The 20,969-nt window shown below is 42.9% G+C and overlaps 1 protein-coding gene across 1 annotated transcript in view; it reads right to left on the minus strand.

Moving 5' to 3' along the window:
* Positions 1–20,969, minus strand: part of kcnq1.2 (potassium voltage-gated channel, KQT-like subfamily, member 1.2) — a 483,492-nt gene that overhangs the window by 391,361 nt on the left and 71,162 nt on the right. Inside the window, exons 4-7 of the mRNA XM_080191027.1 lie at positions 16,217–16,295; positions 14,355–14,451; positions 3,564–3,704; positions 2,302–2,412 (exon numbers count right to left, since the gene is read on the minus strand). Coding sequence (XP_080047153.1) covers positions 2,302–2,412; positions 3,564–3,704; positions 14,355–14,451; positions 16,217–16,295 — 428 coding nt within the window. The remainder of the gene's footprint in view (positions 1–2,301; positions 2,413–3,563; positions 3,705–14,354; positions 14,452–16,216; positions 16,296–20,969) is intronic.

Genomic DNA, 20,969 nt, shown 5'->3' on the forward strand with positions numbered 1-20,969 from the left:
ATCTGAAAGACGTGCTGGTTAGGTGCATTGACCCGAACAGGCACCAGAGTGTGGCGACTAGGGAAATTTCACAGTAACCTCATTGCAGTTTTAATGCAAGCCCAATTGTAACTAATAAATAAATTTAAACTTTTAAGATGTGTAGGTTAGGTTGATTGGCCACGGTAAATTGGTCCATAGTTCAGGGGGACTAACAGGGTAAATACGTGGTGTTAAGGGGATAGGGTGGGATTGCATTCGGTGCAGACTTGAAGGGTTGAATGTCCTTCTTCTGTTCTGGAGGGATTTTATGATTCCATGATTAAAGGGGAAGCTGGACAAGGACATAACAGACAAAAGAACAGAATATGTTGATAGCATGAGGCAAAGTAAGAATGAGAGAAGAGGCAGCTCATCTAGTCTAAAGCCTAAAAACTGGCATAGAAAATTTGTACCAGTTGACCTGTTCCTATACTGCACACAAAATTTACATCTTGTAAAATTACACTTAGCACATCAGATGTACAAGTTTCAAGTATCATTTCGAACATTATACAAGTTCAAAGGTATCCCAATGCAGTGTACAGTGGATGCTGTAATTTTGAAATATAATCTTATCTTTTCAAAGTTGTTTGCAAGTTTCAGGTTCAGGCACTTGTATTGAACAACAGGTGGTCATTTCCATAACACATACCTATACCAATAGACACCAACAATGTTTGATTAGATTGTAACATAGCTTAACAACTTGGTGTTGCAATTTAATTGTTTTTAATATTTGAGCAATTGATGAATAATCACATTGGTTGGTATGAATAGCATACATTTGACCCGATTCTTCCTGATATGTTTCAGGAAAGGCCGGAAGAAAATAAGCCAATTTTGTAGCACACAATTATTGCAGCTTTTTTAGGGTGCATCAGTATCAAAACAACCTGGCTTTAAACTAAGTAATGTAGTATGAAATGAGAGAGATCATAAATTAAGACAAAAAGATGTGATGGCTGGAATTTTCAGGCCATTCAAGCCAGCAGGAATCTCTGGTCCCGTTGCAGTGAACAGGGATTTGGCACCAAATTCTCCATCCTTGCTGGTAGCAGTGGCAGGGCATGAATGGCTGGAAAATTCTGATCGATATTTTCTCTCAGTAATCACACCAAAAATTATATTTAAAAACCCCCATTCTGCATCATTATCTCATACTTAAACATATAAAGAAATAGCATGAGTTAAATAAGAATTGTGAAAAGTGTGCCTTAAGTATTATAAAAGCATTCAACAGGATTGAAATTTATCTTGAGTGGCAGCGAAAAATGGGTGGTAGTGCAACAGCTGCCAGTTCAATGGAATTCAATATAGTGACTGATCGATACATGAATGCCCATTTGTGTTACCAACCAAGATTAATTTCTATCCTGGTGTCCTCTAATTTGCCAAACAAACTACTTGGCAGTGATTTTTATTGTAAAATCTTGAAGTATAACAAGAATATCGTTAACCAAACAAATTCCTCTAATCACATGCTGTTTAGCATTAGCATAACATGACATTCTGATTGGCAACTGGATGAATTTATTGTAGCTATTGCAAGGAAGGAGCCCTTTAATTGAACACCTTTTCTCTGTTTTTATTCATACAGGAGTCACTGCACCCAATGGATTTTTACTTGATAATTTCCATCATTAGTTCTTCCAATAAGTCCCATTTCCAACCAGCTCACTCCCTTTTAAAATAATACTTGCCCTTTGGTCAATTTTATGTTGTTTTGAGATTGCTTTATTGATCTTTAAAAATTATTTTCCAGTCAGCTGGTTCTTCCAATATGACCCCTTCCCCTTTCCAATCTTGATTAATCATGTTTTTCACTGTGAAGTTTGGACTTTCCTTCAAGGGGAGTCTGCGTGTGTAACCACCCAAGCTCAAGATATCATCTTGTTTATCCCTGACATTTTAAAACTAAAAATTTACAGGCGGCACAGTGGCACAGAGGTTAATAGTGCTGCCTCACAGTGCCAGGGACCTGGGTTCAATTCCTAGCTTGGGTCACTGTCTGTGTGGAATTTGGACATTGTCCCCGTGAATACATGGGTTTCCTCTAGGTTTCATCCCAAAATCCAAAGATGTGCAGATTAGATGGATTGGCCATGCTAAATTGCCCCTAAGTGTTAAGGGGACTAGCTAGGGTAAATGCATGAGGTTATGGGGATAGGACCTGAGTGGGATTGTGGTCAGCGCAGACCACAGGAGGCTGAATGGCCTCCTTCCGCATTGTAGGATTCAATGGTTTCTATAAAAGCAGTGAAAGGCAGACAATTTACTTACAGCTGGAAGTGCAAAGAAAGATATAGCAAAAACAGAGAAACAAGATGCTATTGTCTTTCCAATCCATGTCTGCGGAACTTTGTCACCATATCCAATTGTTGTAACTGTTACCTAAGAGAAAAAGAAGAGATCAGTGAAATTAAAAAGTGTAGTTTGCAATATGCTTTAAATTTAAAAGAGAAACTGTAAGCTGTCACTATCTCTGAAGCTTTTGCTGATACTAGATATTGTTGAATAGATAAGGAACAGGAATATAAACCATCGCTTACAGAGAAAATATTTATTGTTCAAAGTGCTTCCCCATCTTAACTATATACTTATAAGAAACTCAGAAAAATTTTGCTTAATATTTCTTGTAACAAAATCAGTTTCCTTAGCCAAAACTTGCATCTTGAATTATGTAAAAGGTCGAGTAAGTCTGACGGGGTGCTTTTTAATCAAAGTTTATTCAACTGAAGATAGTGTACACACAAAAGCTTTGTTTAACTTGTTTTAATCTTTGGTGCTGCATTGAGGTATGCAAGATCCCTCTTGAGACACTCCATGACATCACCAAAAGGAAAGAGATCTCATGTGCCCTGGATTGATTCCATTGCAAACAACAGAGGCCGTGACATTGAACTAACCCAAGAGCCAATCTAGGGTTTCATGACATCAAGAGAATCGTTTATTAAATCTACATACTCTTCAGCGCTTGGCAGGATTTCTATTGCTGCTTCATTTCTTTTACAACACTGCAGCAGCAAATTGGGTGGCAGCCTGGCAGCAATACGAGGTGAAAGTTGAGTATTTTGGTAATTTGAGTTTATTTATTAGTGTCACAAGTAGGCTTACATTGACATTACAATGCAATTACTGTGAAGATCCCGTAGTCACTGTGCTCCAGTGCCTGTTCAGGTACACTGAGGGAGAATTTAGCATGGCCAATGCATCTAACCAGCACAACATTTGGACTGTGGAAGGAAACTGGAGCACCCGGAGGAAATTCACACAGACATGGGGAAAAGTGCAGATTCCACACAGTCAGTGACCCAAGCGGGAATTGAATCCAGGCCCTGGCACTTTGAGGCAGCAGTGCTAACCACTGTGCTACCATGTCGCTATTATCATTTTCAGAATGTGTCTGATGGAGATTTGTGACTTTTTAAAAAAGATATACAGAAAATACTAACCCTAAGGTGCATCATAAGAGCAAATTTGACTAATCTTACTCTCATGTGAAAATATCACTGACAAATGATATTAAATACAAAAGAACTCACCACTCCCCACCATAAGGCATCAGCATAACTTCCAAACCCTGTTGTCCCTTTTTCATCAACTGCATCTTTTTCAGCCAGATACACAAAATAGGAAGAGAATATCAGACCCAGAAAACCTATGTATAATGTTGTTATCAGTTCCTGCAAAACAGAGATCCCATTATCAATGAGGCATGAACTGAATTCTGATAATAAGTTACTGTGTACTTTGGTAGCTTTTAGACCACTTCTAACTTTAAATTATGTTTTACAGATGAATAAGATTTACACAGACACAAAATGAACAAAGATTCTGTATTTGCACACATTACTCCCATCATTGCAGAGAACACACACACGTTGCAGAAGTCTTTAAGCATTCCAGTGAACCCTCTGATCATGGGAGGGGGAGGGATCCTGTAATAGTAATAGGCCCTCTCCAGGGACACCCAGCCATGGACATATCCACAGAAGAGAGGCAGACAGTCAGGCTGGACAAGCCGTTGACTGCCCATGCCTGAAACAACTCATTTCTTGCATCAAATGGTAACCACCAATAACAGCATACACACACACAATTTATGTGTACGTGTGCGCATGTTCAGGCAAAGGAATGGGATAAACTCCTCTTTACTTGGGCTCAAAATACCTAATTTCTCAATGCCTTTCAACTATACATCCTTAGCTTTAATAAGACGATTAATATACCAGGAACAGATACAGCTTCATTCAATCAAAACTTCATAATACACAAACACTTGCTGAGATCTTGAGCCCACTCTCACCATCTGCGAGATTGCCAGTGTGGGCTCAAGACGCAGCAAAACCTGAAATTAGCGGATTTTGTCAGCAAGGTCAAGTCTTAGTATTTTCGCTGCCCCTCCCACCAGTGATATATTTAGGCGTAAACCTAATTTAAATACATTTTAATATAATATGCCCCCCCCCCCCCCCCACCCCCCGGCCAGATATTGATCCCCTGTCATATATTCACACTGCACCGATGTCAGCGCAGTTAACAACAGGTTCACCTGGATGTGAACCTGTTATGGGGAATCCCCCTGAGGGTGTAAAGATGAGTGTAGCCCACAATGAAATAACTACTATTTCACTGGGGCCCTGTGTTTCTTGCTTGAATGGATTTTTTGACTGTAAGTGAAGATTTTGAAAAGTAGTAATTTCACTGTTGCTGTGATGGCTCTTGTAGTAGGTCTACCAAAGGTTGAGAACTCAGGTAAACTTGGTGGGAGAGCAGCTGGAGGAGAGAGTCTTGTTCCTCTTGCAAGGTATTGCAGGCATATACTTCGGCTGCTTAGTTGACTGCAGCAGCAGATGGCTCTTTGCAGGATTCTGTCTCTCTAAAGAAAATCAGTCCTGAAATCTCTGAAGATATTTAGCTATTCCCTGACTATGACGTAACACTATATTCTGCACTCTCTTCCCTCTCTGTGAATGGTATGCTTTACCTGTAAAGCACGCAAGAAACAATACTTTTCACTGTGTACTAATACATGTGACAATAATAAATCAAGTCAAGTCAGTTTGAACTCCTGTTAATTTCTGCCAACAGAATGCAAAGATGGCCTTGCAAGTAATTTCATGTCCTTCTTCCACCCATGGTTTCAATTGCCCAAAACCTCTTGGCCAGAATTTGCCAGTCCCACCTTGGCCAGGAGCCGCTGAATCCCAGCCTGAGTGTTTGAAAAAGGGAAAATCCACATTTTTACTAAGAAAGTGCGGAGGGGTTTTGTTTATCTCCTGGTCTGACAAACATTAAGTCAACAACATCAGAGGCAAAGTCAGCTTTGTTCTCTCTGGAAACAGGATAATTCAATACACAAGAAACATCTGGTAGTCCTTGGAAGCCATCTTAAATTTCAGTCTTTTAAAGCGTAGTTTTTTTTCAAAAAGTCATAATGTTGTCAGGCCAGCATGGCTGTGACAATCCCTAAATTTTCCCGGTTCAGACAAAAGGTGACCGACATGAAAAAATGTGGAGGACTTCTATCCTAAAAGCCATGGGTCCCAACAGCAAAAGTTCTGAAAGACATGCTGGTTAGGTGCAGTGACCCGAATAGGCAACTAGTGGATTTTCACAGTAATTTCATTGCAGTGTTAATGAAAGCCTTACTTGCGATTAATAAGTAAACTTTAAAAAAAAGTTGAACTGTGTGCCACTTCTGCTTGTGTGCCAGCGTGGGTGGCAGCCACATGGGATTACATGATGTCCCAGGGCAGGAAGCAGTCAAACCAACCATCAGGTGATGGCAGTGCACTTCCAGGTAGGCTACAGAAAAGTTGACATTCACACAGCTGTGTCAGAAGGGAACAAGTCAGAAAGGAGACAGAATTTGCAGATTTGGAAGAATTGTGTGTGGAACCATGGGTGTGATTTTACCGTAAAAAGTCTGACAACACCAGGTTTTAGTCCAACCGATTTATTTGATAGTAAACGCACAAGCTTTCGGGGTTAGTCCCTTCGTCAGGCGAATGGAGAGTTCTGGCCTCAGACAGAGCATATAAAGCACAGAACTCTCCATTCACCTGACGAAGGGACTAACCCCGAAAGCTTGTGCGTTTACTATCAAATAAATCGGTTGGACTAAAACCTGGTGTTGTCAGACTTTTTACTGTGTTTACGCCAGTCCAACGCCGGCATACCCACATCGTGATTTTACCAGCCATTCAGAATTTGGAGTTCAGCCAAACCTCTGTTCACTGCAGTGGGACCAGAATATCCTGCCAACGTGAGTGGCTGCCAAACTCCGCCTCAAGCCTTTATCCCTCTGTACAGCTCTAAATCTTCAACCCCCATATTCACCCCCTGCCCATAATTGTATGTCATCCCCTGGGACCCCTCCCAACCCCATCACTCTAATTTCCCTCCCATAGTCCAATCACCTCCTCAGCACTACCCCTGCACTACAACTCCCCCCCCACCCACCAACCCCTCTTTTGCCCTTGTCAACACCCACAAACATTCCTGTCCATCTCCCCTTTCTCCTTGTCATCAAAGACAAGAATTCACCTATGATCCAAATAGGTCACCTCACCTGGTGCATGGCATCTTTAACTGTTGTAAATCGGGTGGCATGAGTTTCCCGTTCACCAGTGACTTAATCTTGAAGGTCTGAATTAACTTGGAAAAGTTGTGATTGACTAAGTACTCATGGTTTGGTCATATAGGGAAAGAAGATGGCTATCACAGGAAGCCATGAGTCCCAACCCACAGCTGAAACACTACCAACTTAATCCCTTAAGCTCAACCCACTGACGGGGAGCTGGGATTTCAGCTCCTGCCTGATTAAGTCACTCTGTCAATTATAATTCACGCTCCTGGTGGCCTCTTCTCTCTCAGGTGCTGACAGACATGCTCAACTATTTCCAACATTTCCTGTTTTCAATTAAGATTATTACAACTTTGCTGTTAATTATGTCTGTATCATTTCAAAGGAAAGAATTATACAAGGCAGTTTCAATAGAGAATGAATTTAAATCCACAGGAGTGTAGTATGTTCGAGATACAAGTCAAAATATTTTGTAATTCCTGAAGCATATTAGAATATAAAACTTGAAATGTGACTTAAGCCTGCAATATGTACGAACATAAATAAATGTTTCTGTCATAAGGATCAAATATTACAAGAAAAACTTGAAGGAATGCTCCCACATTCTGAACATATTTCTTTACAATTCTTGTTTAAACATTTTGGGCTATCCATTTGGTTCTAGAATATACCTAGTCTTAAGGGTTAAAAATGGATATATGGAGTTAGGTCACAGATCAAGTATGATTTAACTATAAATAGCAGAACAGGCTCGAAGAGCTAAATGGCCAATGCCTGTTCCTTTCTTCCTATATTCCCACTAAATTTGTGGGATACCTAACGTAGTGGCAGTTTCATTTTTAAGCAGATATCTTTGATTAGTCTATGGTAGAACAATGAACTGAAGGAATAGGTATAAAGAAGAAAATCTGCCCTTAGCTTGTTTCTCCACACAGTCATTACATTGTAGATGTTAAACTTCTAAAACTCACGTCTGTAAAATTAATTCCAGTTCTGGAGTAACAATACCTTACTAGAGTTTACTTTAAGAAATTAAGCCTTGCTGCTGTAAAGCACATAAGCACAACTGTGTTTCGAAAGAGTTTTTCAATTCTGGTTAGAATAATTTGATCCATGCATTCTTCATTTAAAATCAACTGAACCTTTAAGCCACTGTTACTGTTTCTAAAATAACAGCTGTGAGTAATCAACGTTTTTGAGTTCAGTCGCTCCAGCTATTTTTGCCCATAATCTTCTTAGGGTTAAACAAACAGAAAACAGCAATCTTGTCAGTTTAAATGTCCTACTTAATTATATGAGACTTTTAACATATTTAACTAATCATCAAATGCCAAGGTAACAAGTCATTAGTCCTTGTAACCATATATAATGACATTTCCATGAAATAGTCTTCATATTTCATGAAGATGACATTGTAACTGAGAACAGATGAAAAACAATTTCAAAGCAATCTCATTGGAATTAGTCCACAATCTTTACGTCAATATAATTCTAATTTAGTGTTAATGGCCCAGATTTCCTCTGTGTATTTGTTGTGCAGGAACATAGGAGCAGGAGTAAGCCACTTAGTCCCTAGAGTTTGTTCTGACCTCAAGCTTAGAAAATTCTAAAGATCATGATCGCCCCAGAGAAGAAATTCCTCCTCAGCTGTGTGTTAAATGGAAGTCCACTTTTTCTGAAATTGTATCCACTAGTTCTAGATTCTTCCATGAGAGAAAACATTTAATCTGTCAAGCCCCCTCAGAATTCTAGAAGTTTAATAAGACAGCTCTCATTCTTCTAAACTTCAATGACTAAAGGCCCAACCTGCGCAACCATTCCTCATAAGACAACACCTTCACGCCATAAATCAATTCAGTGAAAATTTTCCCAACAGCCTTCTTAAATAAGGGGACCAAAAATGCAATGAGGGCGGGATTTTCCGGCCACATTCACTCCAAGACCAGAAAGTCTCACTCGAAGTCAATGGACCTTTGCATGGTCCTGTCCTGCCCGCTACGATTCCCATGGCAGGCGGGACAGGAAAATTCTGCCCATTAGGTGTGGGCTCACAAATGCCCAATTCAATTGTGGCAATGCTTCCCTACGATTATACTCCAATCCCTTGCAATTTAAGCCTTCAGTTCCATTTGCCTACCGAATGACTTGCTGGACCTGCAGGCTAACTTTTTGTCTAAGTAAAAACATACTTAAAACCTTACTTGATTCCAATAATGGGTTGCAAAATTTAATTCAGTAAGTATATTACCATAGAATCATGAAATCCCTACAATACAGAAGGAGGCCATTCGGTCCATCGAGTTATCCCCAACTCTCCGAAAGAGCATCTTACCCAAGCCCATCCCTCTGCCCTATCTTCATAACCCAGCATATTTGCCATGGCTAATCCACCTAACATGCGCATCTTTGGACACTACGAGGGAATTTAGCATGGACAATCCATCTAATCTGCACATCTTTGGACTGTGGGAGGAAACTGGAGCACCTGAAGAAATGTCATGTGAACGAACATGCAAACACCACACAGTCACCCAAGGCACGAATTGAAATCGGATCCCTGGCGCTGTGAGGCCGCTTTCCCTATTGCTTCCATTTCAACCTTATCTCCAATCTTTTAGCATTTTATTCCGTACTTCATTGCTCAATGCTTTTGCACATGCAGCACTTCTCCCCAGTTACAGCATTTATGTAACAATAAGCTGAGGTGAGAAATATTAAGAGTTTTGCAGTTATTCAGCTTTTCTTTAATAATATATCACACAACAGAACAATTCTGCTAGCAAGTATATTTGACTAGCATCTTTCATTCAAAGTTTATTTAGTTTTGCGCCATCATCACTAGGTTCCCAGTCAAGTCACACACTGTTCTGACTTTCATCAACCTAGCTATTCCTCTATTATCATCAAGTCAGTACCTTACAACACCCTACTCGATGTCTGAATGGCAGAATCAACACCGCAAGTAATTACAGTAGTTCCATGATAACAAGTTACAACCACCTTTTCAGGGCAACCAAAGGTGGACAATAAACATGACCTCTCCAGCATTCCTATGTTCCAAGAACAAACAAAAGAAAAAAATATCAGGATGAAATATTTGCCTCCAATATGAACACACTGATTGGAAGAAATTTCTAAATAACTCGGTCAAAAAAAAGCAAAATTATTCTGATCCTATTCAGGATTTTGAGTTTTAAAGAAGGAATCTGAACACCCAGCAATTAAACGAAAGATGAGGCCATAAGATTTCACATTTTGAAGCAAAAACTAACTTTGTGTACAAAAAAAACACAGGCACTGGAATTTTCCCATCCCGCTGCCCACCACGGGAATCATAGTGGGGGTTGGAGGGTGGGCCGAACCATGCAAAGGTCCATTGATCTTAGGTTGGATTTTGGGTCAAACCCGGCCAGAAAATCCTGCCCAAGAGATGCACTTTCCACATATCACAGAGCTAGTTACTTGTAAGCCCAAACCATGGGGGCAAATCTCCCAGCCCACTGTACTGCTCTAACAGCACAACAGACTGGGAAACATCAGCAGCTTTCCTGCTCAGTGCCCAGGCCTCTGTACACCTCTGCGGCAACGTTTTTTTGAGTCAACAGGTCCATGCTGGAAATATGCATGGAAGCCTCTGGGTCTGCTAATGTCTGCCCCTGGTATGAGTGGCCCCTTCCACCGGGGTTTACAACTGCTCCCCACTAAGGGGGAGCAGGCGGCCCAAACCTGCTGGAAGGAACTAAGGCCATTGAGGCACCCCCTGGAGGTCAGGGCTAAGGAGATGTGCCCCCTGGGCAGTGCCAGCCTGGCCCCCACCACTGCCTAAGGGGCAAACATGAAACGTACAAGCAGCATCTTGGCACTGCCCACCAGGCATGGAATATGCCAAGTGGGTGGGGCCAGAGAGGATGGGGCCTATTGGGGTGGGAGGGGGGGAGAGGTTTGCACTGTCACTCTGCCAGAGGATTGCTCAGAAAGGGAAGGAAGTGGGTGGTCTGGGCTGGCCATCCAGATTGGGGTGGGTTGGATGGAGGACTGTTGGGGGAGGGGGGGTACGGGACTGCCAGAGGGGGGCAGGAGATCGGGGCTTGACTGGAAAGGCTTGGGAGACCAGTGATCAAAGGGTGGGGAGGCAGCAATTCGAGGTCGCGGGGCTGGCCAGTGATTGAGCTGGCCAGCCACTGGGAGACTGGCAGTGCAGGATCACTGCGTATGCGCTGCTCTCTGCTCTGACAGATCGATGGATGGACAGATATGACAGATCTTCAGCAGGAATAGGACCCACCCACTGATTTTCAGAGTGAATCCCACTCAGGCACTCTGCATTGGCAGTGGAGGTCTGGATCCGGAAGGCCCTGAACACAACACCGATCATTTTTGCAGAGGTGCAGAGTAAGGGCGTGTTCTTAGTTGCACATTGTGGTTCACGGATGTAGCTGTATGTGTTACATCTGCTTTTCAGTAATGGGATGTCCAAAATATGACTACTTCAGACCTGCTAGGAGAAGAACAGGAGCTGTCATATTTCCTTGGAGAGGTGGGGTATCCTTTTGGAGACGTACAGTACTCTCTTGGATAAGGTTCAGGGAGACTGCGGGGGAAGGTCACATATCTTTGAGAGAGGTAAATTGCCTTTGTGATTGTTAAAAATAGACATGAATGGGTTTAAAAAGTGCAGAAACTCACTGGAACTGTCAAGAGGGCTGTCAAAATGAGCTATCAAAAGGAACAGTCAACAGAACTGTCAAGGCACATAAAACTTTGGTCCTTTGCAAAAGGTTTCTGCAGTGTTAAAAATGTGCTTGCTATTCATTTCTGTCTGTTGACACATGCCTGAATGTTGGGGGTGATTCTCCCACTCCGCCACGCTAATTTTGTAGTGCAGCGGGATGGAAGAAAACTCACGGCCAGGCACGCGTACAATTAACATAAGAACATAAGAACATAAGAAATAGGAGCAGGAGTAGGCCATCTAGCCCTTCGAGCCTGCCCCGCCATTCAATAAGATCATGGCTGATCTGTCGTGGCTCAGTTCCACTTTCCCGCCCTCTCCCCATAACCCTTAATCCCCTCTCTTATCAAGAACCCATCAACCCGCTTTTTAAAAATATTTAGCGAGGCAGCCTCCACCACTTCAACGGGCAGAGAATTCCAGAGATTCACCATCCTTTGAGTGAAGAAGTTCCTCCTCAACTCCGTTCTAAACCGCCTCCCCTTTATCTTGAGGCTGTGCCCCCTAGTCCTACTGTCTTTTTTGAGCGGGAAGAGTCTCTCCACCTCTATCCTATCCATCCCATTCATCATCTTATACGTCTCAATGAGATCTCCCCTCATTCTTCTAAACTCTAACGAGTACAAGCCTAGTTTATTCAGCCTCTCCTCATAGCTCAACCCCCTCAACTCCGGTATCAGCCTAGTAAACCTCCTCTGCACTCCCTCCAGGGCCAAAATATCCTTGCGCAGGTGCGGCGCCCAAAACTGCACACAGTACTCCAGCTGCGGCCTCACCAATGCCCTATACAGCTGCAGCAAGACCTCCCTACTTTTATATTCAATCCCCCTCGCTATGAAGGCCAGCATCCCATTCGCCTTCCTGACCACCTGCTGCACCTGCAAGCTGGGTTTTTGCGACTCATGCACAAGGACCCCGAGGTCCCTCTGCACCGTCGCCTGCTGCAGTTTTTCGCCACGTAAGTAATAGTCCTTCCTACCACTCTTCCTACCAAAGTGGACCACCTCACACTTGCCAACATTAAATTCCATTTGCCATTTCCTGGCCCATTCGCCCAGCCTATCTAGATCCTTCTGCAGACTCTCCACACCCTCCGCACAATTTGCCTTTCCCCCAATCTTGGTGTCATCAGCAAATTTCGACACCCTGCACTCGGTTCCCTCCTCCAGATCATCTATATATATATATTCACCCACACATTCCCACCGCAAGTGCATCTCCCAGCACTGAATTTCTGGCACTGTCAGAATCACGCTGGGAACTGGCGGGAAGACAAAGTAAGTGATTTTAATCTTATTTAAATGTATTTTGCATGTAATTAGTGGGCCCAGGACTGAATTCTCCGGGCCTGCTGGCATCTCCCATCCCATCAGAGTCTTTCACTCCAGCAGGGTTTACAGTACATCCCCACTTTCAGGGAACTTTCAGGATTGAAGTGAAGGGGGGCACTCTGGGCCCCCCCAGGGGATCAGGAGGTAAGAGATGGTGGCCCCTGGGCAACGGATATTCATAGTGTTGACCTCTGCACTGCACAGAGTGTGGGAGATTCTAGTGTGAACTCCCACTAAAAACAAGCATGAATTACTCCTGTTTTCCTGCAAATTCAACACTTCAAATTTTTTTGGAAGAATCTTTACTGGATGAGTTTTGCATGACTGATATCATAACCTTTCAACATCGCAGACGGAGTGAAATGAAATCATGAATTCCAAAGCTTCTCTTTGGATGTGTTATGTTATGAGGAGAGATTAAATAGACTGGGCCTGTACTCATTAGAGTTTAGAAGGATGAGGGGGGATCTTATAGAGGCTTACAAGATAATGAAGGGGCTAGATAGGGTAGAGGTAGAGAGATTCTTTCCGCTTAGAAAGGAAAACAGAACTAGAGGGCACGGCCTCAAAATAAGGGGGGAGCAGTTTGGAACAGAGTTGAGGAGGAACGTCTTCACTCAAACGGTGGTGAATCTCTGGAATTCTCTGCCCATTGAAGTGGTGGAGGCTACTTTGCTGAATATATTTAAGTCACGGGTAGGTGGACTTCTCATAGACAAGGGAATTAAGGGTTATGGGGAAAAAGCGGGAAAGTGGAACTGATCCACTTCAGATCAGCCATGATCTTATTGAATGGCGGGGCAGGCTTGAAGGGCTAGATGGCCTACTCCTGCTCCTATTTCTTATGTTCTTAAAGGAATTAAAGGAATCCACATGCACTGAATGGGTTTTTATTGTTTTCTTTATGAAATCATGAAACCATCAATAGAGGCTTAAGAACTTTATGTAATCTCAAGATGGGTCTTGAGGTATGCCCATGATAGATACTGGGTGAGATGACATGACAGTTGTAAGGGCAAAGGGTGGTGGGTGGGGACGATAGGTTGACATGATTTGGCACTAAGGCATAGGGGTACAAAGGGTCATGGGGTTGGGCAGAGGGCATCATTTTGGCATGACTGTTTGAGGGGCTATGGGTGGTGGAGTGGCATAGGTTGGCATGGAAGGTATGAGGAAACTAGGTTCAGTGGAGTTATGAAGTATCAATGGTTAGCATGAATGGGGCTTGAAGAGTTAGTGGAGGTGAGAGGGTTACAGGAGTAAAGGTGTTTTTTGTTTTAAATGTAAGCTATGCTTCAATTCCGCTTTCAGGCTATGAACTTGCCTGTTTCTCAACTAAAATATTATTATTTTGAGAAAGGAGTGGCTCTCAGCACACAGGGAATGTATTTTGGGAGGGCCTTGTGATTGGGAGCAGGAGCCCAGGTCAGGAGATGTCTAATTTTTCCAATGGAGTCAGAAGGAGCACTCTTACTATTCCTGGCACTGCAAAGAACAGTTGATACAATCAAAAAAAAGTGTGTGCCTCTTCTGGCCTGAAAAAAGCAAGAAAGTCACAACTGCTATTTCCCGTCAATCCCACATTTAGATTAACAGTCGGGTATGATGGCATCATCAATGCCTGAACTGAATATTTAAAGATGAATCCAACTGGATCTTGCTGGATGGAAGAGTGGCATACCTGACGATGAATGAAAACAACAGATCCTAAAAGCCTCCAAGTGCCACCTTGCCGATCCACATGCAGCATCCGTAAGATCTGAAGGAAACGAATGCCTCTGAAAATACAAAACAGCATCAATCTCACTAAAAATCTAAATATTTTAAGATGTTATATTTTAGAAACAGTGCGATTAAACTTCTGATACTTTTAAAATTATGTCCTTCATATGAAATCCATCCCAATCTGGTTGTTGTTGCAGGTATAGCAAGCAATTAGGGAAGTAAATGGCCTTTATTGCAAAGGGATTCAAGTGCTATACAGAAGTCTTGCTAGAATTGCATAGGGCTTTGGTGAGATCTAACTTGGACCATTTTGGCCTCCAAATTTAAGGAATGTTGGGCAAGGTTCTCCGGCCTCCCAGCCACATGTTTCCCACCAATGGGATGTTCCAGCCAATATATTTGCATTGGAAGTAAAGTACAGACATCCTAGACTTGTTTCTGTGATGAGAGAGTTGTCCTCTATTTAAGAGGCTGATCAAAGTAGGCCTATACTCTCTGGAATTTTGAAAAATGAGAGATAATCTCACTTAAACCAATAAGACTCTGAAGGTGCTTGACCCCGAATGGGGTTTCCCCTGGCTGAGGAATCTAGAACAAAAGGGTATGATCTCAGGACAAGAGATCTATAATTTAGGACTGTGGTGAAAAGGACAAAATGTCTTCACACAAATACAGGAAAGAGAATCAGGAGTAGGCCACTAGGCCCTTCAAGCCTGCCCCACCATTCAATGTGATGATGGCTAATCTATGCCAGCCTTAGCTCCTTTTCTGCACCATTTCCCCACAGCCCTTTCTTCACTGATCTATCAAATATTTGTCTACCTCCACTTTAAATACTTCCAATGATCCAGCCTCCCTTTGGAGTAGAGAGGTAACCTTTTGGGGCAAAACTTTCAATCAGAGGATTGTGGATCTTTAAAATTGTCAAGAGGGATGTGGGTGCTCCACCATTGAGTACATTTAAGGATGTGATAGACAGATGTATTTGGTCTCTCAGGGAATCAAGAGAGATGGAGAGCAGGCAGAAGAGTAGAGTTGAGGCAGAAGGTCAGTCTTGATTGTATTAAACGGTGGAGCAATCTCAAGGAGCTGCACGGTCTGCTCTTGTTTCTATTTCTTACATTATTATTTTAGAATATTTTCTCATTTCATTAATGAATCAACACAATCTGTGTAGCACTGTTTCAAATGATTCTTTTTTTGGCCCCAGGGCTGCACAGATTGATCAGACATTCAAAAGAAAAAGGTAAACCGAATAAATCTGCAAGTTCTTATTGGTCAAAAAATCCAGATTTTGTTATACCAAAAGAAAAATCGTGAATGATCAAAAAATGACAGTTTCATCAGGTCAAATAAAGCTAAATAAGGGGAAGATGATGAAGATTAGAAAGTCTTACTGGAGCATTTCATTCAGGTTAACCACTGATCCCAATACAGCCTCGGAATAATATCCCGATTCTAATTAAGCACTGAGGAAATTCAGCAGCAGATGCTGTAAAAAAAAAGTGCTCATCTCTAGAATCTTGGTCAAGGGATCCTTATGTAATAATGTTTGCAAATAATCTAAACATTTAACGATAAGTAATTTCAAAATTAGGCAGCAAATGCCATATTTACCCGTAACTATACCAAAGACTTCACAATGTTGTCCTACATTGATATGGATCTCACTATAATCTATTGCAAATTTTACAATTGCCCTTAGCTAAACAGAACTCTGCACTGCAGCTACTGAATCTCAAAGTCTAAGTAGCCCAACAGACAGAAATAAATTGTGCCTGTTGCGTTCATTTTAGTAAAAAAACTGCAGAGAAATACCTGATGGCAGATGTGGCAAAGACCTGGCCATTTGATCCGACGCTGAGCACTATAATGGACGCAATCACTACAATCATATCTGCAAGCCAAAACCAAGCATGCCAATTAGATTCAAATAAAATATGACAAAGAAATCACTTCAATCTTTTCAAGATAATGGCTCAAAAATTCATTACATTTGGTTGTAAACATTCAGAAACAACACTCGGAATAACTATCCAGAATCATAGAACACTGCAGTGCAGAAGAGGCTCTTCAGCCCATCCAGTCTGCACGGACGCATGAAAGGTCCTGACCTGCCCACCTAATCCCACTTGCCAGCACTTGGCCCATAACCTTGAATTCCGGACCATTGTAAATTGTAGAGCAGAATTTTCCGATTTTTTCTGAAGTGTTGGCTCAAGCGGGAAAAGCAATGTGTACTGCTGATATTTTTAAAAGTTGGAGTATAAAATGCTGGAGGTGAGACCCACGCTATCATGCTGGCAGGGGGGGCTGCATGAGCCTTCCAGAGATTGGGGGGTCTTTTAACAGAACTAAAAGTTAAAACAAAGATGCACACATGCAGGGGACTCCTACCCCCAACTCTTCCCCCTCCCATGAATCCAGGGACACAGCAAACTCCTCAACAGACACAGGAAACCTCCCCCAATGGACACAGGAAAACCCCCACCCCCCTGGATGTCCTCAGAGGAAGCCCTCCTCTCCCCTTTGGCACTGACCCTAGCACTGTCCTTTGGCAATGCCAAGGGACAGTGCATTAGCACTGCCAGCATACTGCCTGGACATGTTCTTCTCCCCCTTGAAGTTGTACTTACTTCTGTACCCCTGGTGGGTTCTCTCTGTTGGGTTCCTGTTGGTCCAAATTTCCTGTCAGTGATGGGAGATATCTGAATGTGGGGGGACGATACAGTCGGGAAGCCTGTTAATGATATTACAAAGTATTTAAGTTGGGTTCCTAACATTGCGTGGCAGGAACCCCATCACGTTACTGGTGGGGGTGGGCATGATGACATCATGAGATCTCACCAGCACGAATATCGTTTTTGAGTTTTTGTGAGACTTTGTGCTCCCGTTGCCATTGACACCTGCAGCAGAAGGGGGGCACAAAATCCTGGCCATTGTTTCGAATTCTTTTCAATCTCACTGAAAATGATAAATTATAAATGATAAAAACATGTCCAGGATTTTACCCAAGTTATATCTTTCCTTTGCAGCAATTGAGAGAAGAATCAAGGAGCTGTGTTCAATGACAAAAGAATGGTCTGGCTTGATGCATTTCCTGAGATTTATTCTCTGCCAAAATAATGGGTAGAATTCTCCAAACCTGTCAACAGCAGACATCAAGGTAGCTGAGAATGTAAAACTGAGTGCAAGGCCAGTGGGAAAATAAGTTGAAATTTTCCACTCAGATCTGTCATATTCTTCACGAGATCTGACGTCACATGGACTGAGAGGCCATCCCTTGCCAGTGACGGTAAAGATGATCGCTGCGCTCAATTATTTTGCAAGCAGTTTCTTCCAGGGATTCAGTTTAAAGTCTTAAAGTTTATTTATTAGTGTCACAAGTAGGCTTACGTTAACACCGCAATGAAGTTACTGTGAAAATTCCCTAGTCACCACACTCTGGCACCTGTTCGGGCACACTGTGGGAGAATTTAGCATGGCCAATGCATCTGACCAGCACGTCTTTCAGACTGTGGGAGGAAACTGGAGCACCTGGAAGAAACCCACACTGACATGGGGAAAACGTGCAGACTCCACACAGACAGTGACCCCAAGCCAGAAATCGAACCCGGGTCCCTGATGCTGTGAGGCAGCAGTGCTAACCACTCCAACACCGGGCTGCCCCCACTGGATTCACTGGAGACCTATGTAGATTTCTCAGTTCTCCGTGCATAAATGTATAAGGGCAGTTGCAGATGGCCTTTAGAGCGTGGCACATCATTACATCCAGTTCACAATGGTGAAGCCAGCCAGGCAGCTCGATTTCAGGGATTTCTAACAAGCCCTGGCTTTCCAGGTGTACAGACTGCTTCAATTGCACATAGGTTGCTTTAAAAGCTCCCTGGCAGCAGCCACTGACCTTCATCGACAGGAAAGAGTTCCACTCCTGCAGCTGGCGTGCGATCATCAGAAGGTGATCACATATGTTTGTGCCAGGTTCTCTGGGAGTTCACACAACTCCTACATCCTGAGTCACTCCCAGATGTTGCAGATCTTTGAGGGCCTGTGGTGCTTACAGGGTGAGAAGGGATACCCACAGAAAGTAAAAGTAAAATATTGCAGATGTTGGAATCTGAAACAAAAACAGAAAATGCTGGAAAATCTCAGCCAGTCTGTGCATCTGTGGAGAGAGAATAGAGACAATGTTTAATGTTGGCTCTCGTCTCTCCACAGATGCTGTCAGACCAGCTGAGATTTTCCAATAATTCCTGTTTTTGTTACCTACAGAAGACTTGGTGAAAGACATCAGTGCATCATCTTTAAAATGCCCTGGAGGACAGATAGAATGCAGCCCATTCTGTGTCAAGATCAACATCCATCATCAAACAGAACATTGGCATCCTGAAGATGCACTTCTAATATTTGGACTGGTGTTCTACAATACTCTCCATAGAGGATGCCCCATATCACCATGGTCTGCTGTGCACTGCATAAACTGGTGCTTCAAAGGGGAGATCATTTGCCAAACAGAGATATGGAGGTAGCAGAGATTTCCTCAATGAAGATTTGGAAGGGACAGGATCTGAAGAGGGTCAAATGGAGATGTTCCAGATGAGGCTGCCATTGTAATGTAATGCAAGAGGTACCCATAACACACTGATTGCCATGAGGTTCCAGGAGGAGTAAGGTCTACATAAGGTCACAATTGCGCATTTCTCCTGTCCTTTAGAGGCATGGAAATGATCAGGAAGTCCTTTCCAACTGTCGATATCTCAAGCAAACTCATCTTTCAGCCTGCATCCTGCATCCAGTACCCCCAAGAATCACAAAGGTTTCAGCATTAGAAAGATCTGCAGCCAGTTCTGTCTGTGGCACCAGCAATGTGAAAGGCAGTGCACCAGCATGCAACCTGAATCAACAGCACATTGTGCAGACTTTGCCACCAGCATGCAACACTTTCAGCAACCATTTCAATTTTGAGTTGGTTGCAAATGTGCCTTCAGACGCAAAGGAACATTGTTCAGTAGTGATGCCAAACATTACATGTCAACCATGCAAGGCACACAGGCATACATAATTCTATCAAATATTGCAAGACTTAAAAGAGCAATTCTGTATCTATATGCACTTAACTGACACAAGGGGCAAGTGACTAGCATGACTTTGCTAAACACAGCATGAATTTGAGGCAGACCACTGAAGAGTGGGAAGGTGATACATGAGATGGTGACAATGTTAAAGAGTGTGTGAGGTATTAAGTGCAGATGCCCCCTTCTGCTGATAATGTAAGATTCCTGTTGTCTGTAAGCCTGAAAGTGCTTGATGCCCACATGAGAGTGGAAGTTTAGGCTGCAGAGAATGTGGACGGACCCTGGCAGAGTGGATCAGATCATTCATCTTCTTCCAGCACCACAGTGCATTTCTTTTCTGTGTGCAACAGGCACAAGTCTCCTTGGCAAGTTCATCCCGGGCCACTGAGGTCAGGCTGGTCTTCCTCCTATTTCTATCTTTTGGGAAGAGAACATCTCGACCCACGTGTGAATCACCAGGGAATCATAGCTGAATCGAGAAGCACAGGGCATTCTTTTCTTGGAGGACTTGCATTTGGCCGTACTACACAACTAGTATGTGGAGAGTGCATGTGTGCTTGGGCACTGCTTAAAATATGGCATCCATAACTTTGACCACCCCCCTCCCAGGTGGAATTTTACAGCCCCTCTTGCTGGTAGGATTTTCCAGTCCAGCCAAAGTCGAGGAACTTTTCTTTAAGGCCTGCCCCCACTATGACAGAGCTGTAAAATTCCACCCAGCAGGTAAGGGGAGGCAGGCGGACCAATGCGCTCCCCACCATGTGATCTGGTCAACAGCTTGCCAATGCATAATTAATTAACTTTCAAGCAGAAGATTGACTGTGAGAACTTGCTCTGCTAATCAGCAGAAAACTTGCCAACTATCCTGCCTGCCACCACACTTCATCTGAAAAATGGAAAATTCTGCCCAGTGTTATTGTGAGAAGCATTTAGTGTATTCAAAACTTTATTCTACATGATTAAACTACTCCATATCTGCTACCGAACCATTTTTATGTAAAAATATACTGTGTCACAGTATTTTTATATTTGGTATTTGTCAGAAAACAGAAACTTGTGTAGAACCTCAGGATCTGATTAATGTATTTCAGAAGGCATGCTTGCCTTCATCAGTTGGGGCATTGAGTATAAGAGTTGGCAAATCATGCTGCAGTTATATAAAACCTTGGTTAGGCCGCATTTGGAGCATTGCATGCAGTTCTGGTCACCACACTATCAGGAGGACATGGAAGCTTTGGAGAGAGTGCAAAGAAGGTTCACCAGGATGTTGCCTGGTCTCGAGGGTGTTGGCTATGAGAGGTTGAATAAACTCGGAATGTTTTCACTGGAAAGGCAGGGACTGAGGGGAGACCTGATAGAGATCTACAACATTATGAAAGGCATAGACAGGGTGGATAGGCAAAGGCTTTTTCCAAGGGTGAAAGTGTCAATTACAAGGGGGCACAAGTTCAAGGTGAGAGGGGGAAAGTTGAAAGGAGATGTGCAGGGGAAACTTT

The sequence above is a fragment of the Carcharhinus amblyrhynchos genome, chromosome 6 (assembly GCF_965287045.1).
Source record: "Carcharhinus amblyrhynchos chromosome 6, sCarAmb.v2.hapA, whole genome shotgun sequence".
Lineage (NCBI taxonomy): Eukaryota > Metazoa > Chordata > Chondrichthyes > Carcharhiniformes > Carcharhinidae > Carcharhinus > Carcharhinus amblyrhynchos.